The sequence below is a fragment of the Oncorhynchus nerka genome, linkage group LG17 (genome assembly GCF_034236695.1).
Source record: "Oncorhynchus nerka isolate Pitt River linkage group LG17, Oner_Uvic_2.0, whole genome shotgun sequence".
Taxonomy (NCBI): domain Eukaryota; kingdom Metazoa; phylum Chordata; class Actinopteri; order Salmoniformes; family Salmonidae; genus Oncorhynchus; species Oncorhynchus nerka.
Genome location: NC_088412.1, coordinates 36,411,211 through 36,421,285, shown reverse-complemented (window position 1 = coordinate 36,421,285; position 10,075 = coordinate 36,411,211). Strand labels below are relative to the sequence as shown.

The 10,075-nt window shown below is 44.0% G+C and overlaps 1 protein-coding gene across 1 annotated transcript; it reads right to left on the bottom strand.

Moving 5' to 3' along the window:
* Positions 1 to 1,964: 1,964 nt before the first annotated feature.
* On the bottom strand, positions 1,965 to 5,726 carry LOC115145497 (regulator of G-protein signaling 21-like). The gene is made up of 5 exons (XM_029687032.1): positions 5,578 to 5,726; positions 4,852 to 4,918; positions 4,655 to 4,746; positions 3,753 to 3,919; positions 1,965 to 3,572 (listed from the first exon to the last, which is right to left on the bottom strand). Exons 2-5 carry the CDS (start codon positions 4,860 to 4,862, stop codon positions 3,396 to 3,398), a joined length of 447 nt encoding a protein of 148 aa, XP_029542892.1. The 5' UTR covers positions 4,863 to 4,918; positions 5,578 to 5,726; the 3' UTR covers positions 1,965 to 3,395.
* Between the last annotated feature and the right edge of the window lie 4,349 nt (positions 5,727 to 10,075).

The window sequence follows — 10,075 nt, the reverse complement described above, 5'->3', positions numbered from 1 at the left end:
ATGGATAGTCAAGTGTAGCCTATGGCGCAAGATGCGACTGAAATGTTGTGGGTGGGGGAGAGAGCCAGAGAGGGTTGGGGAGGAGGCTTGAAGTGCTGGTTATCACCATGCATTATATGAATTAGGTCCAAGGAGGAACGGCTTATATAGAGGAACATTGAATGTCCTTTGAGCTAGCTAGCTAACAAGCTTGTTTGTGCAGAACAGCACCGGATTTAAAAACAAGTCTTACCCTTTTGTAGTTAATAAATCCAACCTGAAACGTGATAACTAGACCTATAGTATCCTTAACTAGCATTGAAAAAGTTCATCCATTCTTATCAAGCTAATTAAATATCACTCTCCCTGTCTTCTGAATCAAGCTTGTAACATCAGTACAGTAGCCTATGCCTCGGAGTGGGGAGGGGCAGGTAGCCTAAATACCCACAGGAAAAAAATGTCAGCTTGCAGGCAGACACTGGAATAAATTTCTGCTTGAGTGAGTGAAGGCTTTGCATATAGGCACTTTGTTGTGTTTTGTTGTGGGACTAGAAAAAAAATGCCTGGAATGTAAAATAATGGTATTAACCGGTTTCATGGTTTTAAAATAACATTTGTGTTCCTTTAAAAATATTGTTATTCTCCGGTTTTCTGTTCTGTTCCCTGAACCGGTTCCAACCCCTGGGATAAGGTACATTCCCAGATAATGTAGGAAACCCATTTCTAAACCTTTAAAGCTTGGTTTTAAGTTTCTGGAAGCTGTACTACAGGAGCTAAACTGTGAAAGAAACCTTCCCCAGTCAGGACCAGGGACAATTTGTGGGACTCAGCAGAGTCCCAGACACCTAATCTCCCTTCCTCCGTGAGCTACTTTGCCAGACACAAAGTCCTAGGGAGTAATCTCCTCCTCTGCAGCCCAGAGTAGTCCTGCCTGCTGGGGCCATGCCACCTCCCTCCCCTCCCTCCCCTCCCTGCCTGCCTCCCAACTCAGCACCCAGTCCTCACAGGGGTCCATCAGAATAGTGACGGAATGGAATAAGATTGCTGCCTTCTCACAGATAGGCAGGAGGGCGTTCGTCCTTCACACACACACACCGAGATAGATGGTAGCGAGCATTTCAAAACTATACTTCTTCCCAATGTCCCCAGCCCTCTTCCAATCCAGAGGGATCTGTGATTTGGATGGCCTGAAGCCTCTAGTCATGTTGTGAGATTTCACACACAATGTTGTTGTCTGTCCCTACCTGCTCTATGTTGTGTACATAAGCAGGGTATAAAGGAATAAACACAGAAAATAGTTTTTCTGTGTAATGCCAACTTGAGCTAGGCTACCGGACATGAATTCACGATAAACTTGGAACTTGAAGTAAGGTTTCTTTGTTTCCAGATACAGAACGCAGTGTTATTGTATTTTCTTTAGGCCCAAACAATGCCCTGTCCTATTATTGTGTTTACATGGCTTTGAGAATCGTTGTATTGGTTCAGGCACATTTGTATTGTCATCCCAGGAAAAGGAGACAGAGGAACAGATTATTTGAATGTAATAGTATGTTTGGTGGAGGCAGACACCTAAATCCCTGCTGTAGCCCTGCCTGGTGGAGTATTATGTTGATTTAATGCTGTGTTACAGGTCTCATCTCAGATTCATCACCCTACTGTCTTATTAACACTGTCTTCAAGTTTCATATCCCAAATGTCAGATGCTGTCTTGGTTGGAGAACTTTCCAGTCCTCTGTAGTGAGACAGAAACACACACACACACACACACACACACACACTCTCACAAACTCAGACAGACAGTAACAAATTGGTCACATTGTTGAACCTCCTGCCTTTTGGCAGAAACATCAGCATCAAATTCTCCCAATGTGTTCCTGGAAAGGCAACACTATTCCACATACTAATCCTAACTCTACTTACTTTCATTCATCTGTAAAACAGAAATCCACATCCCATCCCAGAGCTAATAATTACAGTACATCTGATTCATACAGCGTTGTGGAGACAGGGCTTTAATGTATTATGACCAATTGGAAAGATGTCCATGTGCACATACAGCTGGAACAGTGATTAGATTTGTTGATATGAATGGAAAAGTATACTAAAAACTGCCACAGCTTTTGGAGAGAGGAAGACGTCAGGGGGCCATATAGGAAGACATAGTGACAGTAATAAGACTACAGTCCAGGACTTAACAGACTGTGTTAAGTCTCAGTATTCCTTGCTGTTTCCTCTCAGCATGATACAGCCTCCTGCAGAGAGTGATGTATACCAGCAACACATGCAGTAGATTTGGCCAGAAACACAATTAAAGTCCCATTTGTGTGTGGGTGCATGCATGCATGTGTAACTCACTGAGAGAACAGTGATGTGTTACTCAAGAGAGCATGATATTGTATCCCAGAGCAGGTTTGTACATGCTACACTTGCATGTATCCACGTTTACTAGTGGAAGACACCAGGTGTGTATCCTTGCAGGGGGTCTGTGTGCAAAAAGGGGAATGTCATGGGTGTTATAGTGTAGTGCTTCTACAGTACATAGACTCCTGCTGGGGAGAGACTATACACCTGGACTGGTGTTAGACATAGCACTATATTAGATTCATGTAGACAACATGAAATCACGTTGTGCAATGTGTGAAAACAGAAGGGAGAAGCAGAGGGGGAGAAAGAGAGAGAGAGATGTTTCAAATGGCCCATTGGCCTGGTGGCCTAGGGAGCAGAATGTTTGGGGTTGGTCTGGTTATGAGAGATAAAGAGGAACAACATGAGGGTACGACTGAGAGACAGAGACTACGACCTCAGTTGATGCTGCACTGATTGTGTTGGCTTGGCCTTTTGAATTGCAATTACACATGCACACACACAAATACACACACACACACACAAAATTGCATTGGTTGGCCTGTTGAATTCCTGTCATAGACAGAAACACAGAAATGAACAAATCAACATAAATGTTGTCTTGTTCATTAATGGCAAGTCTGACATATCCTAATTTACATAGACAGCGGGAAAATACCATAAATAATTACAGCTCATGTGCAAAGTAACAATCAATGGATAACCAATGGATAATACTAACCTTGTAAAAAATAATACAAGTTATAAAACATACATAATACGTTACACTGTAAATAAAGTCTTTATAGTATAAAATGTTGAATCATATCTATAATTGTAGCATTTTCACAAGGATAGATTATCCCGCTTTACAATAATAGAACACGATTGGGAGCTACTAAGCTAGATGATGAATTATCATTAGAGAGAGCCCTGTGTTTTGTGCTCCAGCCCAAAATTAAACCACGCTGAACTAACACGGACAGGTAGTTAGAGAAGAGAGAGTTGAATCACTGTCAGCCCACAGCCTGATGCTTGTAGACAGGTATTATTCTTCACCTGGTCCTGGAACCTCAGCTGGCATCTGATGGTTCTAAAAGAGCCTGATAGATTTCAGATTTCAGGAATCTGGGATAACTGTCCTTTTTCATCAGCTTGTATATCACTCTCTGGGCCTTGTCGAAGCAGCTCAGGGTCGGCTGAGACATGCTGTTTGTAATCTCCTGCCTGGTCTCACAGTCGATGTTTATCTGGAATTGAGTAATGAATGAAACATTGTCTTTGTGAAACCATTATGTTGGACAGAGAAAGGGGGAAATAGAGAGAGAGACAGAGACAGTTATAGGGAGAGAGCTAGAGAGAGAAAATGAAAGAAAGAAAGAAGATAAAGTTGCACCGAAAGAAATGTTCCATCTGATGTCTATATGCACCTGTCTGGGGGCGTCGACCTGTACAAACTCTGTGTAGATTCTTTTCGCTGCTTCAGCCATCTCAGTGTTGGAGGTGATGGTCTTGTATTCCTCACAGACCAGCCAGAACAAGATGTTCTCCTCGCTGTACTCTGTCTTCAGGAACTCTCTGAAGGCCAGCTGCCCTGCTACACAGTAGAGACAGAAAAAAGGAGAATGGTGTGAAATTAGAATTACAGACCGAATCACACTCACATTCACACAGGCAGGCACACACATGTGAGCATGGCCACTGCCCATGACCTGCAGGTTTAGAGAGAGAGTAGGCTGGCCCATGAAGTTGTCAAACTGGTTTAGTTTGAGTGAGTCCCTAAATGACAGAGACTTAATTAAAGGAATATGTTTGCTCAAGCACAACAACAGATGTTCTGGGTTTCCATTTTAAAATGGTCCTCTACTGTTATTTTGCAACCTCCAATGCTGTTACAGTAAATTAATATACAACAGAATAAGGGTGTTAAATGTACAATGCCAAAAAAAACATGACATTTGTTTTAGATGTGAGTGAGTCATTATTTCAGATGTCATATGGGAATAGTTGTCCTTTGTGTCCTGTAACCTACTGTAGCCTTCTCAAAATGCTTAGCTTACTTAAAGATCCGTGCAGCTGTGCCAATTGTTATTCGTCTTTTGGGAACACAAACATACATTACTCACACTAATTGCATTACATAAATCACAGCTGGAGAAAGGACTTAAATCGACACAAGACAAAATAAGTACAATGGCAGCCAACTTGTCCCCCCCTATTCCAAGGACTTCAGACTTATACTGGCACCACTTCTCTGCACTTGCTTTGGTAGGACTGTATCAACAGTATCAGTGGAGAAAGACAGAGAGTAAAGAAGAGTACATCGTCTTACTTTTACACTCCAGAAGTTTTTTGAGGGACTGTCGCCATGACACAACTTCATCGTTCGGGGGCTTGGGGGCCCTACAGAAACAACAAAAAAGCCTAGAGACTCTTAATTGTTTGTTGTTGATGATGAATGTGATATTGGTGATGATGATGATGATGTTCCAATGGTTTACATTTAAACAGAACATGATGTTGACTTACTTCCTGTCCATGCCCCTGTGCCTGATATTCGACCTAACATGAGAAATGGAGGATGGAAACAGCTGATCTAAAATGAGAGATAGACAGAGATATGAGAGAGAGAGAGAGAGAGAGAGAGAGAAGGAGAGAGAGAGAAAGACGGGAGGAGAGAGTGACAGAGAGAGAGACACAGACAGAGAGACGGAGAGAGAGAGGCAACAGAGCACAGGAAGCCTGTCTAGTCAAAGATGTTTTTGTGCCAAAAAATGCAGAAGCAGAACAGCAACTGGACAGTATCGCTATGAATTATGGGACAGAAAAAGAAAACCTCTAAACTTCAGCTTACAGAATCTGCTGATGTTTCAGAAGACACTGATCATCTATTATGATTATTGATTCATTAATAGATTACAAGTATTACTTCAAAATGAGTAACCAACAGTTTGCTACGGAAGTAAGGAGCATTCCCCATGTCAAAATAGTTTAAAACAAGCAATAATCTGTCATGTTTGACCATTTATCAGTGATCAGTGTTCTGTATCAGACTCACAATATATGAACTACTAATCACTTACAATGAAGCATAATTCCTTTGTGCTTAGAAATGCAAACAAAAGCAGCAAAACAATTTAGGTCGGCCAGTTGATGTTCAGTACAGAATTAAAGGAATGTGAAAGGAACGGTCCCAACCCAAGGTTCTCTCTATTTCTCTATACAGGAAAAGAAAAGTATAAAGCTCATACTTACAATGTATATATATAGTTATCCAAAATCCCTTCAAAATCCCCGAAAATGAGTTTGTACTCCTGAAAAATTAGCACTGGTCGATATGCTCAACAACTGATTTTTTTCCTACTTCTAGTTGGACTTCCCTATTCTATTCCCCCGTTTGCTATTCCCCTCTGGCTAAAACACACAAGTATCCACATGTTGGGCTGGGAGGAGGATTGGCAGATGGGAGGGTTAAGAGGTGATTCAGAGATTTTACTGTGCATTTTGGAATTCCCAGGGTGGGAATCAAGGAAGCTTGAAAAATCAGAGAGAGATGTTCGACTCAGTTCAACGATAAACCATTTGCCCATCACTCTCCCATGAAGACAGGCAGCAGAGGAGGGGGTAAGAAGGAGGAAGAAAGGAAGGAGTGAGGGAGACAGGGACACACACACACACCGTCGTCCCCCAGTTACGAGGGCTATGAAAATGACTGATGACAGAACAACTGGCAGTGTAGTGAGCAAGGGGGACAAGCGACAGCTTTGGGGACAGACGCAGCAGAGTGTCTCTACCTGTCCACCCCTCCCGGTAGATTTGTGAGCCCTCGATGAGACGCTGTGGAAGAATGAGAACAGGTGCTATTAAAACACAGCTTCTGTGGCTGCTGCAGCTGGAAACCTGACAACACAAACAAAACCTGTCAGATATGAGCCTGTGTTTCATGTTGCACAGGCTAACATTATCATTCCTTCTCAGGAGCCTCTGTGCCATGTGCCACAATGTATGCAGGAATTTCTACAGCCCAACACTTACACACCTGACTCAACTAACCGTGGACAGTGTTTGAGACCATGCATTAGGTGGATGGTGTTGAATCAGGTATGTTACAAAAGCCTTTACACACATGCTGGCCTCCATGGTCATGATTGGCCACGCTTCTTCTTATGTGGTTTCCCCCAGCCTTTCACTTGGTCTGTGTCCAGGAGCAGACATAAAAACCATCTTAGCCCTTTTCCTATTTGCCAGCTATCTGAGGCTTCTTAATGAGCGGCTAGCGGGAGGTGCCGGGGGAGCACTTCTGCCAGCTGCTCAACGTCCTCTACGCCTCGACGAGGGCCATGCTTCCAATCCGCTTCCCGTCGCCATGGTCCTCCACACGACCAACTGCGTGTACGGCATCCACTGCTGTCTGTCAGGCGTGACGTACATAGGGGAGATGGGCGGTGCGATGCAGATGAGGATGGCTCAGCTCCTGTACAACATCGCCATGCAGAGGCACACCTATATGCCGCTGGTGGGGCACTTCTTGAGGCAGCACGACCCTTCCTTCCTGTCGATGATGGGGCTGGAGCACAATCGGGGGGTCCCAGGCACGGAGGTGCAAGCGGCAGCGTGTTTGGATTTCCAGACTCAGGACAGGATTGCCGAGAGGGCTCAACTCCAGGGCCTGACTCGCTCAATCGCTCGCCCTCCATCCTTCTCTCCCTTTCTCACACACAAATACAGTGGCGGGCTGGCTGGTTGAAAACTAGCTGGCTGGCAAAGGGGCTGGTTCAACCACACCCCTAGTCTCCCTCGGTGTGCTTAGGCCGAACAAATCCCTCAAAGAGGCCCAACATGGTGATGCAGAGGAACATAGCCGCGGGACGTTTCAAGGAGCTCGGGTTATGGTTGCGGCGAGGTTGCGCCAGCCACAGTGCACACAGACACATTAAAACACAGACGGACACACAGACACATGGGCAGACAGACACACTCACCCACCCACAGCGATGTGCCTCGCTCGTTCTCCGAGCAGGCAAGGGGCGCAACAAGCAATTCAAGGTGCGGCTCTCCATTGGATCATTCTGGGGGGTGTATAAATCTGGACTGGATGGATGTAGAGGCTGAATAGTCCACGCGTGGGCACTTGTTGTCCGGTACGTTGGCGGCCTGGCTGAGTTCCTTTCTCCACTGTTTCAAACATTACCATAGCGGAGGATGCATCTAACAGTCGATGCTCTACATAAAGCTCTCTCTCTCTCTTTCTCTCTCGTTCTCTCTGTCTCTCTCTTTGACCCACAGACACAATCATACATACACTCTATGCATTTTTTTTCATTTGGTGTACAGTATAGTATTTGATTGTATGCATTGCCAAATCCACAGCTGACATCCTATAACCAACATATTATCAGCCACTGTGGGGAGCTCTGTCTCTATTAGGCTTCTCTCCCTATCCTTGTCTCTCTCTCTCTCCCCCTCTCCTCCTCTGACAGTGGGTCTGGCCAAGCACAGAGTTGCTGTGGCCGCTATTGCTCATGTTAAAAGCTCAGCTACCACTGCTCCATGGCCTAAGTGTTTGGCTCTGTGTCTCAGTGGCAGGACACACCTATTGGTTAGGGCTACGTTTAATGTAGTTGGATGTACTCATTGTGTTCAACCACAAGTAATTTCCTTATTGTTTCCCTTATTGGCACTTCCGATGGAGAGCAGCAATGTAAATACTTAGAAAGTTCTAACCTTTTCTCTTTCAGGGTTCCCATTTAATGTGTTTTTTTTGTCTGTCTGGGTTACTGCTGCTGTCTGGCTGTAGGTATGTAATATGTAATCTGTCAGTCTCAGTGGGTCTGTGTTTATCCTCAATAACATCAGTCTGTCTGCAGGCTCACCCCACAATAACGCTTACATTCACAGCGGCTGTACAATATCCATATTCAACACAGTCTTTGCTGTTTACGTATTTGTTCTCCTTAATCTCATTTAATCATTTCCGCTTTGTCTCTGTGGTACTGTGCTGTTTGTTGCTACTTGGATCCCTGCCAAACTTTTAATTTGTTAACCATTTAATCAAAACTCTGCATTTAGCATATTTACCAAAGTCTTACTTTTTTCCTTGTTCAACTTTTTTTGTTCAACTTTTTCACGCCAGACACTTTATCTGGACATGGTTCTACCGGAGATCCACCAGACGAGAAAACGAATTGGAAACATTAACGCTATGCTACACTATGAACTATCACCTTATAGTGAGGATAGGTGAGTTGCCATCCCAGCTTCAGACGCAATCGTTAGTACAATTTAAGTGTAGGAAAGGATGAAACAGCGTCTTTGCCACCAGTAAGTACAGATAGTAGTATAAATCCCCCTGCAGTCTCCGCAGCCTGACTACTTTCTTAAGGCTTCTGGAAAAAATACTGTAGGAACGCTCAACCGATGTCGCTCATTCAGCCGACAGAAACTTTCAACCGGTTCTCCCAATTAAGCAACGAATCGGAGACCGAGCCGACTCCGTTACCCACAATACTAGACTTAAAAATAATCCCCAGCAATCATACATTGTTTACCAGGGGTCAGGGCTACTGACGTAAAGGCTAATCAGAAGATGGTGCTGGCTGAGACTGAAACTGGCAAGTGTAGATGGTATAGGAATAATGTTATCCACGTCAGCACCAACGATGTTAGGATGAAACAGTCAGAGGTCACCAAGTGCAACATATATTCAGCGTGTAACTTAGCTAGAAAGATGCGTTGTCATCGAGTAATTGTCCCTGGCCCCTAGGGGAAGTGATGAGCTCTATCGCAGAGTCTACCAACTCAATCGCTGGTTGAAAACTGTTTTCTGACCCTCCCAAAAGGTAGAATTTGTAGATAACTGGCCCTCTTTTTGGGACTCAAACAGAACAGAACCAAGCCTGATGTGCTGAGGAGTGACTGACTCCATCCAAGCTGGAGGGGTGCTCTCATCTTACCTATCAACATAGACAGGGCTCTAACTCCTCTAGCTCCACAATGATATAGGGTGCAGGCCAGGCAACAGGTTGTTAGTCACTAGCACAGTCAGTGTAGTCAGCTCAGCTTTCCCCATTGAGACCATGTCTGTGCCTCGATCTAGGTTGAACAAGACTAAACATGGCAGTGTTCGCCTTAGCAATCTCACTGGAATAAAGACCTCCTCCATTCCTGTCATTATTGAAAGAGATTGTGATAATACTGTACCTCACATCTCAAAATAGGACTACTTAATGTTAGATCCCTCACTTCCAAGGTAATCATAGCCAATTAACTAAGCACTAATCATAACCTTGATGTGATTGGCCTGACTGAAACATTGCTAAAGATTCATGAATTGACTGTGTTAAATGAAACATCTCCTTCTTGTTACACTAGTGCTTATATCCCCCGCGCATACCGCACATGTGGAGGTGTTGCTAACATTTATAAGAGCAAATTTCAATAATTTATTTGAAAAAAGACTGCGTTTTTGTCTTTTGAGCTTCTAATCATGAAATGTTTGCAGCCTACTCAATCACTTTTTATACCTACTGTTTTACAGGTCTCTGTCATGGCAGATAATATTCTACTTTTTGGTGACTTCAATATTCACATGGAAAAGTCCACAGACCCACTCCAAAAGGGTTTCGGAGCCATCATCGACTCAGTGTGTTTTGTCCAACATGTCTCCGGACCTACGCGTTGCCACGGGCATACCTTGGATCTAGTTTTGTCCCATGGAATAAATATTGTGGAGCTAAATGTTTTTACTCAAAAT

Excerpts from the sequence above, each read along its gene's own strand:
- LOC115145497 (XM_029687032.1), bottom strand. Across the intron at positions 3,920-4,654 it reads AAAACTTCTGGAGTGTAAAA|CAGGGCAGCTGGCCTTCAGA; the intron begins GTAAGACGATGT and ends TCTACTGTGTAG. Across the intron at positions 3,573-3,752 it reads AGGTCGACGCCCCCAGACAG|ATAAACATCGACTGTGAGAC; the intron begins GTGCATATAGAC and ends ACTCAATTCCAG.